Source organism: Staurois parvus, unplaced genomic scaffold (genome assembly GCF_062004578.1).
Source record: "Staurois parvus isolate SC_StPar_1 unplaced genomic scaffold, SC_StPar_1.0 ptg000070l, whole genome shotgun sequence".
Lineage (NCBI taxonomy): Eukaryota > Metazoa > Chordata > Amphibia > Anura > Ranidae > Staurois > Staurois parvus.
The window spans coordinates 1,543,221-1,559,622 of record NW_028317866.1 but is presented as its reverse complement, the minus strand read 5'-3'; the positions used below and the strand labels follow the sequence as shown (position 1 = coordinate 1,559,622).

The following is a 16,402-nucleotide window of genomic DNA, read 5'->3' as shown; positions in this document are numbered from 1 at the left end:
TCTCCTCAGTGGGCGGCCGGATGAAAACGAACCACCTGTCCATTTTCATCCAATCCGATCCAACAGAAGGATCCCCATCCGTCCCTTTTTGGTGGATCGGATTGGATGTCGGTGGGTGTAAACGGTTTTGAAGTTTACACCCGCCGCTCCATAGAGAAGAATGGAAGCTCCAATCTTGCCCGTTTTTAATCGGAACATTCGTGTGAAAGAGCCCTAGGTATACGCACCCTCACCAAACCCTAGGTGAGTTAGAGAGCTGGTTTACAACGTATCCCCTTGACTTTGTGGCCTTTTTCTTTATTTTTCTATTATAGCATATTGAATATTACAGTATAGTACATCAGCAGTTGATGTGTGATTCCTCTGATTACAACATAATGTACAAATCAAAGCATGGACATCTACCAAAGAAACACAACTCTTAGCAATAAAGTAAAATGCCATATAAATTTTTTTTTCCAATTTTGGATAGTGGGGTAGAGTGGGGAAGGGTTAGTTCGTCAGATTTTTATTAATGGTTGTGTCCCATAGGGTAGATTTCCCCAGAGATTCAAGACAAATTAAATAGTTTTCAAAGGGTAAGGGGTTGGGGGAAGATTTTTGATGGGTGTCTCTACTGGCAAATTTTCACTCTTCACTAGTTTTAGTGATATCTGTTTACATTTTTCTCCTTTTCTCCAGTGACAATGGTCACAGGTCACAATAGAAAGCTAAATCTCCCCAAAAAGGTCCCAACACTTCCCTACTATATTCAAAGTTAGAAAACAGGCCCTTGCAGTTCATTTTACATTTCAGGGCACTTAAAAACATAAACAATATCAGTAAAATTGCTTTCTCTAATAGTTCATTGGGGATGCGACAGGTCCTATGTGTTATATGTATCAGTAAAATGTGTTTTATTTCCACAGAGTTTTGCAGATCTTGTGATAGCTGTCCAGGATGTTAATGATAATGCCCCAACTTTTACACAGTCTGTATATTCTGTACATCTAACCTTGAGTGAAATGAAAACAGGTGGCCCAGTTCTAGTAGTATCAGCTAAAGATTTAGATATTGGAAAAAATTCACAGATATCTTACAGGTAATGGCGTTTTATATAAAAGGATACATTTAGTTTTATATTAAAAAGATAATGTAATGGTTGTTATTATTATTATACAGTATTTATATAGCACCAAAAAGTTTGCTCAGCGCTGTACATTATAGTGGGATACAGTACATGAGACAATACAGTAACAATACAATACACGTGGGGTTTTAGGGCCCTGCTCCTTGGAGCTTACAATCTAGGAGGGAGGGGATAGTGGTACATGGGGGATGGAGTGGTAGGAGTAGTGGAGGAGATTGGCAGTTAGGTGAGGGCAGGGTAGGCTTCCCTGAAGAGATGGGTTTTTAGGGTGCGCCTAAAGGTGAGGAGGGTGACAGTCTGATGGATTGGGGTAGTGAGTGCAAGAGGATGGGGGAAGACCTGGGGAAGTCCTGGAGTCGGGCATGGGAGGAGGAGACCAGGGAGCTAGAGAGTAAGAGGTCTTGTGAGGAAAGAGTACGTGTTGGGTGGTATTTGGATATCAGGTTGGTGAGGTAGTTTGGGGCAGTATTATTATTATACAGTATTTATATAGCACTAAAAGGTTTGCTCAGCGCTGTACATTATTAGTGGGGGACAGAACATGAGACAATACAGTAACAAAACAAAACACAAGGGATTCAAGGGCCCTGCTCATTCGTGCTTACAATCTAGGAATTATTATTATTAGTATTATGAATACAGTTGTGTCCAAAATTATTCAACCCCCACTGAAATTGAGTGTTTTGGCCAGTTTGACATTGCTTTTGATCATTCAGTCATCTTGCTTACATTTACATTAAAGAGGCACTTGTAGGTCAGACAAATATAACATAACAGTTATAATGAAATAACCACAAATGTCTTTTCTGTGCTCACAGCATTATCAGTTTTATTCAACCCCCAAGTGACATTCAATCTTAGTACTTAGTACAGCATCCTTTTACAGTTATAACAGCTTTTAAACGTGAAGCATAGCTTGACACAAGTGTCTTGCAGCGATCTACGGGTATCTTCGCCCATTCTTCATGGGCAAAGGCCTCCAGTTCAGTCACATTCTTAGGCTTGCGCACTGCAACTGCTTTCTTTAAGTCCCACCAGAGGTTCTCAATCGGATTTAAGTCTGGTGACTGCGATGGCCACTCCAAAATGTTCCAGCCTTTCCTCTGCAACCATGCTCTAGTGGACTTGGAGGTATGCTTGGGATCATTGTCCTGTTGAAAGGTCCAACGTCTCCCAAGCCTCAGGTGTGTGACGGACTGCATCACGTTTCCATCCAATATCTCCTGGTACTGAAGAGAATTCATGGTACCTTGCACACGCTGAAGCTTCCCTGTACCTGCAGAAGCAAAACAGCCCCAAAGCATGATTGACCCTCCACCATGCTTCACAGTAGGCAAGGTGTTCTTTTCATCATAGGCCTTGTTCTTCCTCCTCCAAACATAGCGTTGATCCATGGGCCCAAACAGTTCTAATTTTGTTTCATCAGTCCACAGAACACTATCCCACAACTTTTGTGGTTTGTCCACATGGCTTTTGGCATACTGCAGTCGACTCTTCTTATTCTTTGGAGACAGCAAGGGGGTACGCCTGGGAGTTCTGGCACGGAGGCCTTCATTACGCAGTGTGCGTCTTATTGTCTGGGCTGAAACTTCTGTACCCACATCTGACAAATCTTTTCTCAGTTCCTCAGCAGTCACACGGGGACTTCTCTCCACTCTACGCTTCAGGTAGCGCACAGCAGTCGAAGTCAGCATCTTCTTTCTGCCACGACCAGGTAGCGTTTCAACAGTGCCCTTTGCCTTGAATTTGCGAATGATGCTTCCTAAGGTGTCTCTTGGTATGTTTAACATCTTTGCAATCTTCTTATAGCCATTGCCCTTCCTGTGAAGAGAAATCACCTCTTCTCTTGTCTTCCTGGACCATTCTCTTGCCTTCACCATGTTTGTAACCACACCAGTAAATGTCTAGAAGGAGCTGAGTATCACAGTCATTTTAAAGCTGCCTAATTGGTGCTTATTATGCTTGATTGCTGCTCGGTGACATCCACAGGTGTTTTCAATACCTGATGGAAAGCACCTGTATGAACCTCTGTTCTTCAGAGTGGTAGTCTTTAAGGGGTTGAATAATTGTGGCAATGAAGAAACCACATAAGAACCATTTACTACTGTATTACATAAACAATTGATGTCATTTTAGTTGCATTTGGGTAGTTACAACGTCCTTGTAGGATTTGATTCTGAATACAATTCCAAATGTACACTATAGTCCCTAAACCCCTTTACAGCATTGGGGGTTGAATAATTTTGGACACAACTGTAGCTTTATTACGTCAATGTTAGTAGTTTGAATTTTATGCGTTGGGCAATCGGAAGCCAGTGGAGGGCATGACAGAGGGGGGTGGCGGATACGGAGCGGTTGGTAAGGTGGATGAATCTGGCCGCTGAGTTCAGGATAGACTGAAGCGGGGATAGTCTGTGAAGAGGTAAGCCGGTGAGGAGGGAGTTGCAGTAGTCAAGTTGTGAGATAATAAGGGAGTGAATGAGTTGTTTTGTAGTGTCAGGGGTTAGGAACGAGCGTATTTTGGAGATGTTGCGGAGGTGGAGCCTGCATGAATTTGCCAGCGATTCGACATGGGGCTGGAAGGACAGATTGGAGTCTAGAATGACACCTAGGACTTTGGCTTGCGGGGTGGGACTGATGATGGCGTTATTGGTCACGATGGAGAGGTTGGGGGGGCGCAGACTGGGGGGAAAACTAGGAGCTCAGTTTTGGAAAGGTTTAGTTTGAGGAAGTGGAGTGACATCCAGTCTGATATGTCGTTCAGTAGGCGGGTGATTCAGGCGGTGACTGAAGGGATGAGGCGAGGGGTAGAGAGGTAGATTTGCGTGTCATCGGCGTAGAGGTGGTAGTTGAAGCTGTGGGAGTGTATCAGTTGGCCAAGGGAGGAGGTGTAGATGGAGAAGGGGCCCGAGGACAGAGCCTTGGGGGACCCCAACAGAGAGGGGGAGAGAGGGGGAGGTGGCAGTGTTATAGGTAACACTGAAGGAGTGCTGGGATAGATAGGAGGAGAGCCAGGAGAGAGCGGAGTCTCTGAGGCCAAGGGAGTATAGTTTTTTAAGAAGGAGGGCGTGGTCAACTGTGTCGAAGACTGTGGAAAGGTCGAGGAGTAGGAGCACTGAGTAGTGGCCATTAGCTGTGGCGGTTAGCAGGTCATTGGTGAGTTTGAGTAGGGCGGTTTCGGTGGAGTTTAGGGGACGGAAGGCAGACTGTAGGGGATCAAGGAGGTTGTTGTCGTTGAGGTGGGAGCTTAGGCGATTATAGGCTAAGCGCTCGAGGAGTTTGGATGTAAATAGCAGCAGGTAGATGGGTCTAAGGTCGTTCAGGTCGGTGGGGTCCAGGGAGAGTTTTTTGAGTATGGGAGTGATGTGCGCATGCTTTAGGGGGGAGCGGAATGTACTAGTAGAAGGGGAGGGATTGAAGATGTGAGTGAGGGAGAGTAGGATGGGGGAGGAGGGTGACCGTAGGAGTTGTGTGGGGACAGGGTCAAGGGGGCAGGTGGTGAGGTGGGCTTCGGAGAAGACCTTAGTGACCTCTTCAGTGGTAGCAAGGTCGAAGGAGTGGAGTGTTGGGGGGGGTTTTACTGTGCGGGATGTTAGGTGGGATGGGGGTCTGGGTGGTTGCGAGGTCAGTGGAGGGGAGTGTTGAGGGTGTTATCATGGGAGGGAGGCTAGGTGGGGTGGAGGTCTGAGCATTGGCGATGTCCCTACGAATTGCGTTGATCTTGTTTTGGAAGTGGTTGGCAATCTCATGGGCGGTGAGTGAGGTACTGGGTGGAGGTGGGGGGGGGGGGGTAGAGTCGGGAGTTAAAGGTATAGAAGAGCCGGCAAGGACTAGAGGAGAGGGTATTGATGAGGGTTACAAAGTAGGCTTGTTTGGCAGCATGGAGGGAGGAGGTCTCCCTCCAGGAGATTTGTATAAGGTGAACGCTTGTTGGGATCTGGTTTTGTGCCATAATCGCTCCAGCGCACGACTGCGTTGTTTAAGATTTTTGGTGTGGTCGTTCTGCCAGGTTTGAAGCAGTCGGGATCTAATGCTACATGTTAGGGGTGCTAAGGAGTCTACGGCGGCTGACAGCGAGTTGTTATAAGCAGTAGTGGCCAGGTCAGGGCAGGACAGTGGAAGGATACTGTCGTAAAGTTGGTCAGCTGCAGAGTGGAGAGGGGCAGGGTTCAGGTTGAGGAGGTTCCGGCTGGTGATGGTTTGACATTTGAGGGGGAGGTGTTTGAGGACGGGGAGATGGAGAATGTAATGAGGTTGTGGTCAGAGAGAGGGAAAGGGGTGTTTGTGAGGTTGTGGGGGGGTGCAGAGATGAGAGAAAGCAAGGTCCAGGGTGTTCCCGTCGGAGTGGGTGGAGGACTGTGTACACTGTGTGAGTGCAAAAGAAGAGGTTAGGTGGAGGAGTTGGGATGTAGCCGGGTTATTGACGTTGATGGGGATATTGAAGTCTCCAAGGATGATGGTGGGTAGCTCTGAGGAGAGGAACGAGGGTAACCAGGTGGAGATTAAAATATTAATTATCTTCAGCACACAGTTAAAGATTCGTTTTGTGTACAGTGATGAGGTGTTAGAACCACTGTTGGACTTTTATTGCTAAGATTAGAAAAGGTCAGCACACCAAATGTACACTTTACTATATCAGTATACACCAGATGTAATGTATAAAGCCTGAAGAAGGGATCTTAGTTTTCCAAAAAGTGTGCATCTTTAATAAACCAAGTTAGCCAATAAAGGGTGTCACATAAGTTGATAAGCTGGTCATAGATTTTTTTTGATCAGTAAGATGGCTGGTTGAAAAAAAATTAACTGATTTCCCTGTCCAAACAAGCAAGGTGGAAGAAGTGAGCTGAGCAGGAATAACCATACATGGATCAAAATTTGCCTGGTTCCTTTTGAAACAGCTGGATTTTGATCCATCTGTGGTCATCTTTAAAACCTAAACTTTTAAATTAATTGATGGTTAACATAGTCAAATACTCTACTACTGATATGGGGCTTCAGTAAAGTGTTACCTGGATTTCAAGTTGGCTTGCTGGCTTTTTCTATACTTGACTTTTTTTTACAGCACCATGGTCTGGTTGTGCACTCACCCTCTCGCATGAGAAACCTATGAGAGGTCTGCGTGGTATGATATTAGATATAAGATTTTTATTGCTCTCTGTGCCCCCTCTACTTGTCCTGGATACATTTGAACAAAAAGTGATGTAAAATCCAAAGTGTTACAGTTGTCAAGTTGGTGTTCTGGCTTTTCTATACTTGAGTTTTTTTTTACAGTACCATGGTCTGGTTGTGCACTCACCCTCTCACATGGGAAACCTATGGGAGGTGTGTGTGTTATGATATTAGATATAGAAAGATTTGTATTGATCTCTGTGCCCCCCCCTCTACTGACAGAAGGTGATGTAAAATCCAAATTGTTACAGTTGTCACTGTAACAGAAGGTGAAGGAATATTGACCAATGGGGACAACTAGTCTGGTGCTGTCATGGTCTGGAGTCAGGCTTGTGGCTGTAGCAGTTGAGAGATTCCCGAGTAGTCGGCTGGATTAATACACAAGCAAACCCACTTACCAAATGATGCAAGTCTTGAGGTCTAGTGAAGATGGGTTTCGCTGCATGCTAATACCGGGTTGTAGTTCTTAGGATTGCCCAGCAGGAAGAGAGCAAGTGGAGTTCAGATAGTGGATGAAACAAATAATGAACAAGCAAAAGCATAGTCTATAAAAAAGCCAAACGGTCAGTAACGAGTAGTAGCTGGATGGGATTAGACAAAGCATAGTCGATGAATGAGCCAAGGGTCAATAGTGAGTTGTAGTAAAGATAAGGACAGCCAGGGGTGGACTGACCATTTGGAAACTTGGGCGCTGCCCGAGGGCCTGGGGTCAGTAGGGGGCCCCATGAGATGCCCCTGGTACCTTTTTCATAGGCTTTTTGAGTTTGGGCAAGGACACAAGGGCCCTATGATGCCCTATTGCCTGGGGATCCCATGAGTTGTCAGTCCGCTCCTGAGGACAGCTGCAGGTGCGCAAAGGAGCAAGATATCAGCTGGAGAGAGCACAATAATCTGACAAACAGCAAGTGCAGAGACATGGCTTAAATCAGGAAGTTAATGGGAGGAGCAAAGTGTTTAAGGTTCTCCAGAAGCAAGACAAGGCAAGGTTTTCCAAGGACTCCCACCAGACACTGCAGTGGTCCCAGGTTCAGATCTGGACCCTGACAGATGACAACTGTCTAGGAGAGTATTTTCTCTCACTTTGGAGAGATGTGCACTTACTTTCTGTTGTGTCTGTGGGACAGGAAGTAAAACCACTCTCTCTCTGCTATGAGACAAAAGGAGCATGAGGTGAGGTTCTAATCCTCCCCCATTCTACTCAAAAGGGTAGTAAAAAGTATAGTCTTCCTTTTTAATATGACCAGACACGTTCAAGCAATGTTCCAAAATGTATAAATTAATTTTTAATTCATGAATCTCTTTCTTAAATGATGCTACAATATTTACAGGTTTGCAAAACCCTATCATGGATTTACTATAGATGAACAAAGTGGAGTAATCTCTCGAACAAGTAATATACCTGCTGTTTGTATGGAAAGTAGCAACCCGCTATTTGTCATTGCTACTGATCACGGAGTTCCAATGCTATCTTCTAACGGTAAGTAACCAAATGGTCTATTTGCAATAATTTTTCCTGAAGGATTCCTGCTTGTATCCAATAGTCTTTTGACAAATGTCTGTTTTGAGTTCCAAACCACAGCAATGTTTGCCCCATATTTGTGTGCCGCTATATAGCTGTAGCCCTGTTTTGGGGGGGGTTATGTGAAATGGCCCACACCAAACAAGCTATGGCGCTAACCTGTATATGAGTAGGCAATCCTGACCCTTCGCTATATGGAAGAGGGGGTTGTAATAATACAAATGGCAGTGCCCCCACCTAGAATAGGGATCCTGCAATTGAGGAGACTCACCCCTTTCTAGGAATGTAACATGTAGACAACTTAAAGTAGCTATACATAGCAGTATTAATGCACCCAGCTTATATTTCTAACATGAAAACATGTCACCACACCTGTATGAGATTAATGCAAAGTTTATATAAAGCAGCCACATAAAACAGGATGCATAAGAATAACATTCAGGAATTACAATTTACCATAAATTGGGAGGTTGCAATTATACCCGGGTATATGTGCATGTAGTATACAGAATACCTCCAACCATGGGTTATAGCGCAGTCCGGTTGCACGCTTCCACTTTAGATGCTGTGATGGCGTCCAAGTAACATGCGGATGATTGCACGGCTTGTCTGAAGATCAGCGATGCATCACCTAAAAGGATAAAATGCCCTATCTATCCTTACTCTTAGTCCCTATCCCTAAACTGGGCTGTCACTGCAACCGGGCCTCTATCTGTCTAAGTGGCCGTCGGATGCCTAACCTACCTCTAGCCTAATCTATCCAATGCTCCCTATGCTAATCCTAGCTAAAAGGAGCTCCAGACCAATAAGGATGCTATAGCTTTAAGCAAAAGGCTGCAAAGATACACTGCAATTAACAGAAAGTTCACCTGACAGTCTTATGCAGGTGAAAACACGGATCTATCTATCTATATAGACAACTATAAGGATTCTGCAGTGTGTAAATAGAATAATGATAATGAACCACAACTCTCTCCTACAGAGATATTAGGTTTCCTATACAGAAGTTGAAATATAACAGAGGCAGACCTAATCTGCTTCAGTAACAACTAGATAGATAACAGCCTTGTTAATCTGGATCATTACTCACAGAATCCCCATACAGTTCTCCCCAGATACATAGCACATGGCAGGCTGGAACCCTCTGCCTCATACTTCCTTGAAAAACAAACTATATAACATCCTGGGGTTTCTTGACCTCCTTGTAGGGGCAGGAAGCACACCTAGGGACTTGTCTGTAATGGGACCTTTATGGTAGTGGCTGTATATGAACATAAACAAACCACAACTAGTGTATAAAATAACAGTTCCCTACATAGCCATTGTTTTGTTTTTTTTTGCTGTTTCAGCACAATGCTCTTAGCTCTCCCCTTGCTCCACCACTCACTCTGCCCCAGTCTTAGACTCACTTGGAGGGATTAACAAAGATTGGTGCATGGACAAATTTATGTGTTCATTTCTTATGAACACTTATTAGAGTTGTATGTGCCAAATAAATAAAAGTGTTGCACTACAATTTGTTTTTGTTTGTTGCATGATAGTGGTGCAATGTCTGTTCATTCACATCTACATCTCCTCTCCCTCCAGTAGTACTGTTCATCGCTTTCTCCCACTACCCCTCCCATTACAGTATTTATGTCACTGTGTTAATGGTGTACATTTTATACATTTTTAAATATAGAACATTGGTACAAGTGTTTTCAGACATTAATAGAGACTGCCGAGTATCACATAAGGGCTCATTCACTCGGGTGCACAAAACAGTAAACCCCCACAGAGGGCCATGTTTATCTACCTAGGAGATACAAGTGGTCCAGCAGCTACATGCAATCGGCCTGTAAATTTCAATGACATGCTAATGGTTAAATGGATCTTTACTGGTCTTCACACATAACCCTGAGTACACCTCCATGAAGGACTGATGCACATCTCTGAATGCAGAAAGACCTCATTCAGAGACAAGATTTGGTCCCACACAGATGAACAGACCAGTTGCACATGGCTGTGTAAGGGTGTGGGGCGTGGATAAATACTGATGTGCAATGTTCAACTGCAATATGCTCTTTGGTTAGTAGATGGCAGCAAAGTACATAAATTGATTTTGCATTGAGGTTTACTAAGACAAAAACTAATGCTTGTTTACCTTATAAAGTTTAATTAATGCTAATTTAGGGGCCGAGTAGGACCCTCAGAAGGGTCATAGTGAACTGAACAAAAACTAATGCTTGTTTACCTTATAAAGTTTAATTAATGCTAATTTAGGGGCTGAATAGGACCCTCAGAAGGTCATAGTGAACTGTAAATGCAGGTTTGAGGCTGCAATTAGGAAATTACTTACTGCATCACAAACTCTCTGGGAAGGGGAGGAGTTCCAGTGGACAGCAGGAAGTGACAGGGAGTCTGTGTCTGGCTGGTGCATGCTGAGGATGTCTGGAGAATCTGTGTGGAGCCTGGAAGAGGATTTACGGCTCACAGTGGAGTCTGGCGATGGCACCTAGGGAAGATTCACCGCAACGAGACCAGGAAACAAGTGACCGTATGGTCAAATTCTGGAGTGGACCAGTGGATCAGGAAAAAGCACCAAGAGCCTGTCAAGAAACTGTAAGTGCGGCTTTGCCGCAGCACATCGCACCACACGTGTTCAGTGACATTTTGGATATACCAGAAAGCTACAAGAGACGTACTCCACTTTCCTTTGGATCACAAATAGTATTGCGCAATACTTAGGGTGCACCCCGACGTTATATCTTGCTCAGGAACATTCAGGCGCAGCCAGGCTGCTTTCTGGACATTGGGGAAAAGGCCGCAAGTACGGGGTTAGTGTTAGATAGTATTATTCTTACTGTATGGTTATTCGCTGTTATCATTCTGTTTATGTATGCTCAACTACTTGTTCACTATAACTGTTCAGTAAACGTAATTGTTGTAAAAGAACCGCTGTCTGTGTGGCATCGTGTACCCTCTGAATCTGTGGGCCCAGCCCTCGGTTTTCCTTCAGCTGCATGGACTAGCTATGTTTCCTGGGTGGATATACGCAACCCTCTTCAAGGGTGTACCAATCTGTGCATTGGTGTGAGTGAGCCCTTAAAGTGATTTGGGACAGTTTGAGCAACAACACTCTCAACTTCAGTAAGGAAACCTTTTAATCTGGTGCACAGTGAATGCACTTATATTTACACTAAAAGTACGACAATCGGTATTTCCCTTTGTCAATTGCCCCTCAATTACTTTGAAAAGTTTCCAGGTATGTTAAAGACAAAAGATTTAAAATAATGTTAATGTTAGTTTTGACATCTAGCTTTTCTAAATTTCCTGTATGTAATTGTTACAGTTGTGTCGGCATTATTAAGAAATACAAAACTTAAAAAAAAAAACCCATAATGCTGCCTTAAGTGAAGAAATACATTAAAGTGGTATTAACCCCAAAAGCAAACATTTGTTATACTGCCGCTTACCAATTCTTAAATGTGATGACTGTTTTAATTTTTTTCTTTCTTCTATTTACACCTGGTGATATAGCCAGTACATTTGTTGTTTTTCAACAAAACAAGCTCTCCTTCAAATATAGCAGTTGCAGGATTGAGACAAACCATTTATCAAAATCTTGCTGTAACTGCTTGTGTGCCTGCAGTGTAAGCTGGAGTTTGACTTCTTTTTGTTAGTGTATCTATATTTAACACTCCCCTCCCCCAGACTGACAATGCTGCTGTCCAAATGTGCTCCCTGTGCTACATTATCCAATGTGGGGGCTGTCTAATCCCGGAGATCTGTTACTGGCCAGATCACCAGGTGAATACAGAGGGAAAAGGCCTAAAAATGAAAACTAATGCAGCCACAACATCTAAGGATTGGTGAGATGCAATATATTACATTTTTGGTTTTGGGTTCAATATTGCTGTCATTCCACAAATCACAGCCAGTTTTCAAACATGGTGTTCTAAATTTATTTTCCAGCTACAGTTTTAGTTACAGTAACAAGAGGATGCACAGGGTTTCTGAATTCCAGCTACAATTTCAGCATTGTTGAAGGGATGCCACCAGGAACTGAAGTTGGGACAGTACAAGCCTATATTGGGTCAGATCTGTTAGTAATGTATTCCCTTGGGACATACACAGAGACTTTTTCCATTACTGACAAAGGGACAATCCTAACACGCATCATGCTGGACCGAGAGGATCAAGACAGTTATAGTGTGATGGTGAAAGCTGTGGATTCAGGGGAACCACCCAGTACTGGAGCTTTTGTGGTAAGGATTATTCCATTTTGCATTAGTTGTTTGCTGTTTAACATCTTACCGACTATGCTATAGCCGAATGACAGCTACAGTGTGGTTGTCCAGTTCTTGGAGGGTATCTATAGATATCCTCCCAGAACCTTGATACCCCCCGCATGCCCTTGTGACGCGCATCGGACATGCTTTGTGATCACAGATTGAGGTAAAGGGCCAATCACAGCGGCCCTTTACTATGTGATCAGCTGTGTCCAATCACAGTTGATCACATTGTAAACAGGATTTGCTGGTTTTTGAACGTTCTCTTCTCACGCTGACAGCGCGTGGGGAGAGGAGACAGGTAAGTGGCATTCTACACAGGGGACATCTACACTGATCATCAGTGCCCTAACTATTGGTGCAGCCCCATCAGTGCTGCCTTTCAGTGGCCATCAGTGATGCCTCACAGTACCCATCAATGCTGCCTATCAGTGCCTATATACAGTTGCAAGAAAAAGTATGTGAACCCCTTGGGATTACGTGGAGTTTTGCATGAATTGGGCATAAAATGTGCTCTGAATGTCATCTAAGTCACAACAATAGAAGAACACAGTCTGCTGAACATAATACCACACAAACATTAGATGTTGCCATGGTTTAATTGCACATAACATGTAAACATTCACAGTGAAGGGAGGAAAAAGTATGTGAACCTTTGGACTTAATAAGTGGTTGACCCTCCTTTGGCAGCAATAACCTCAACCAAACGTTTCCTGTAGTTGCAGATCAGACCTGCACAATGATCTGGAGTAATTTTGGACCACTCCTCTTCACAAAACTGTTTCAGTGTAGCAATATTCTTGGGATGTCTGGTGTGAATCGCTCTCTTAAGGTCATGCCACAGCATTTCAATCAGGTTGAGGTCAGGACTCTGACTGGGCCACTCCAGAAGGCGTATTCTGTGCTGTTGCAGCCATTGTTTTGTTGAATTAATTGTATGCTTTGGGTCATTGTCCTGTTGCATCACCCATCCTCTGCGGAGCTTCAGTTGGCGGACAGATGGTCGTACGTTTTCCTGCAAAATGTCTTGATAAACTCTGGAATTCATTTTCCCATCAATGACAACAATCCGTCCAGGCCCTGAGGCAGCAAAGCAGCCCCAAACCATGATGCTCCCTCTGCCATGTTTTACAGTGGGGATGAGGTTTTGATGTTGGTGTGCTGTGTCTTTTTTTCTCCACACATAGTGTTGTCTGTTCTTCTCAAACAACTCAATCTTGGTTTCATCTGTCCACAGCATATTTTGCCACTAGTGCTGTGGAACATCCAGGTGCTCTTTTGCAAACTTCAAACGTGCTGCAAAATTCTTTTTGGACAGCAATGGCTTCCTCCGTGGTGTCCTCTAATGTACTCCATTCTTGTTTAATGTTTTCCTTATTGTAGATGTGTCAACAAAAATGTTAGCATGTGCCAGAGATTTCTGTAGGTCTTTAGCTGACACTCTGGGATTCTTCTTTACCTCATGCAGCATTCTGCGCTGTGCTCTTGCAGTCATTTTTACAGGACGACCACGCCTAGGGAGAGTAGCAACAATGCTAAACTTTCTCCATTTGTAGACAGTCTGTCTTACCGTGGACACATGAACATCAAGGCTTTTGGAGATACTTTTGTAGCCCTTTCCAGCTTCATGCAAGTCAACAATTCTTGATCGTAGGTCTTCTGAGAGCTCTTTTCTGCGAGGCATGGTTCACATCAGACAGTGCTTCTCGAAACCAGTAAACCCAAAACAGGTGTGTGTCTTTTAAGGGCAGGACAGCTGTCAGCAACACATCCAATATCATCACACTGATTGGAATCAAGGTTGGCTCACTCCTGGCCCCAATTAGCTCTGGGAGAAGTCATTAAGCTAGGGCTTCACTTACTTTTTCCTCCCTGCACTGTGAATGTTTACATGTTATGTGCAATTACACCATGGCAAAGTCTAATGTTTGTGTAGTATTATGTTCAGCAGACTGTGTTCTTCTATTGTTGTGACTTAGATGACGTTCAGAGCACATTTTATGCCCAATTCATGCAAAACTCCACGTAATCCCAAGGGGTTCACATACTTTTTCTTGCAACTGTATATTGCCAGAAGTATTGGGACGCCTGCTTTTGCAAGCACATGAACTTTATCGGCATCCCAGTCTCAGCCCGTAGGGTTCAATATTGAGTTGGCCCATTCTTTGCAGCTATAACAGTTTCACCTCTTCTGGGAAGGCTGTCCACAAGGTTTAGGAGTGTGTCTATGGGAATGTTTGACCATTCTTCCAGAAGCGCATTTGTGAGACCAGCCACTGATATCGGACGAGAAGTCCTGGCTCGCAGTCTCCGCTCTAATTCATCCCAAAGGTGTTCTATCGGGTTGAGATCAGGACTCTGTGCAGGCAAGTCAAGTTCCTCCACCCCAAACTTGATCATTCATGTCTCTATGGACAGTGCTTTGTGCACTGGTGCGTAGTCATGTTGCAACAGGAAGGGGCCATCCCCAAACTGTTCCCACAAAGTTGGGAGCATGAAATTGTCCAAAATGTCTTGGTATGCTGATGCCTTAAGAGCTTCCTTCACTGGAACTAAGGGGCCAAGCCCAACCCCTGATGAATAACCCCACATCATAATCCCCCTCCACCAAACATTAAACTTGGCACAATGCAGTCAGGCAAGTACAGTTCTCCTGGCAGCCGCCAAACCCAGACATGTCCTTTGGATTCGTCACTCCAGGGAACACGTCTCCACTGCTCTAGAGTCCAGTGGTGGAGTGCTTTACACCACTGCATCCGAAGCTTCGCATTGCACTTGGTGATGTAAGGTTTGGATGTAGCTGCTCGGCCATGGAAATACATTCCATGAAGCTCTCTACGAACTGTTGTTGTGCTAATCTAAAAGTCACACAAAGTTTGGAGGTCTTTAGCTATTGACTCTGCATACAGTTGGCAACTTCTGCACACTGTGCGCTTCAGCATGCGCTGACCCCGTTCTGTCATTTCATGTGGCCTACCACTTCGTGACTGAGTTGCTGTTGTTCCTAGTGGCTTCCACTTTGTTATAATACCACTAACAGTTGACTGTGGAATATTTAGTAGCAAGGAAATGTCACGGATGGACTTATTGCACAGGTGGCAACCTATCACGGTACCACGCTTGAATGCAGTGAGCTCCTGAAAGCAACCCATTCTTTCACAAATGTTTGTAAAAGCAGTCTGCATGCCTAGGTGCTTGATTTTATACACCTGTGGCCATGGAGGTGATTGGAACACCTCAATCCAATGATTTGGAGGGGTGTCCCAATACTTTTGGCAATATAGTGTATATGTATATATATATATATATATATATATATATATATATATATACACACAGTATATTACTGACACAAAAGGCTTGGTTAGGCGTGTCAAGGTGTTGTCAGGCATATTGTAACTGGGCTTTTTTGTGGCATTGGTGCAGTAAAAGCTTCTTTCTGGCACCTCGACCAAACAGCTCATTTTTGTTCAAGTATCACCATATTGTACTCCTTAAAAACAACCACACCATGTTTTTCCAGAGAAGCCTGTATATCTTTTGAGGTTGCCTGTGGGTTTTTCTTTGAGTCCCGGACAATTCTTCTGTCAGTTATGGCTGCAATCTTTCTTGGTCTACCTGACCTTGGCTTGGTATCAAGAGATCCCCGAACTTTCTACTTCTTAATAAGTCATTTGGCATATTCAAGGCTTTGGACATCTTTTTATGTCCTTTTCCATCTTTATAAAGTTCCATTACCTTGTTACGCAGGACTTTTGACAGTTCTTTTCTGATCCCCATGGCTCAGTATCTAGCCTAGTCAGTGCTTCCACATAAGAGCTAACAAACTCATTGACTATTTATACACTGACACTAATTGCAATTTAAAAAGCCACAGATGTGAGACATTAACCTCTAATTGGCATTTTAACCCGTGTGTGTCACCTTGTGTGTCTGTACCAAGGCCAAACATTCCAAGGGATGGAAACTTTTGATCATGGCCATTTGGGTGATTTGTGTTATCATTATGATTTAAAAAGGAGCCAAACAACTATTTGATAATAAATGGCTTCATATGATCATCATCCATCAACAAAAGAGCATTTTTTGGCATGATCAGTCATATTTTCAATATCAATGCCAAAATTTCACAATTTCTGCCAGGGTATGTAAACCTTTAAGCACAACTGTATATAGAGCTGTTAATTAAGTGTTCTTGCATGGCAAGACCACTTACTGTTATCTCACATATATATTCTTATTATTATAGCCAAATTTACCACCCTGACTCCTCCCATAGTTTTTACACTACATAGACAGTAATATACCGAAACG

At 43.7% G+C, this 16,402-nt stretch overlaps 1 protein-coding gene across 7 annotated transcripts in view; it reads left to right on the top strand.

The window, feature by feature from the left end:
* LOC149469444 (protocadherin Fat 4-like) overlaps nucleotides 1-16,402 on the top strand; it is a 162,099-nt gene that overhangs the window by 47,950 nt on the left and 97,747 nt on the right. For all 7 annotated transcript variants that reach the window (XM_089669194.1, XM_089669190.1, XM_089669189.1 and 4 more), the window contains exons 14-16: nucleotides 909-1,081; nucleotides 7,627-7,775; nucleotides 11,772-12,064. In XM_089669194.1, coding sequence (XP_089525320.1) covers nucleotides 909-1,081; nucleotides 7,627-7,775; nucleotides 11,772-12,064 — 615 coding nt within the window. The remainder of the gene's footprint in view (nucleotides 1-908; nucleotides 1,082-7,626; nucleotides 7,776-11,771; nucleotides 12,065-16,402) is intronic.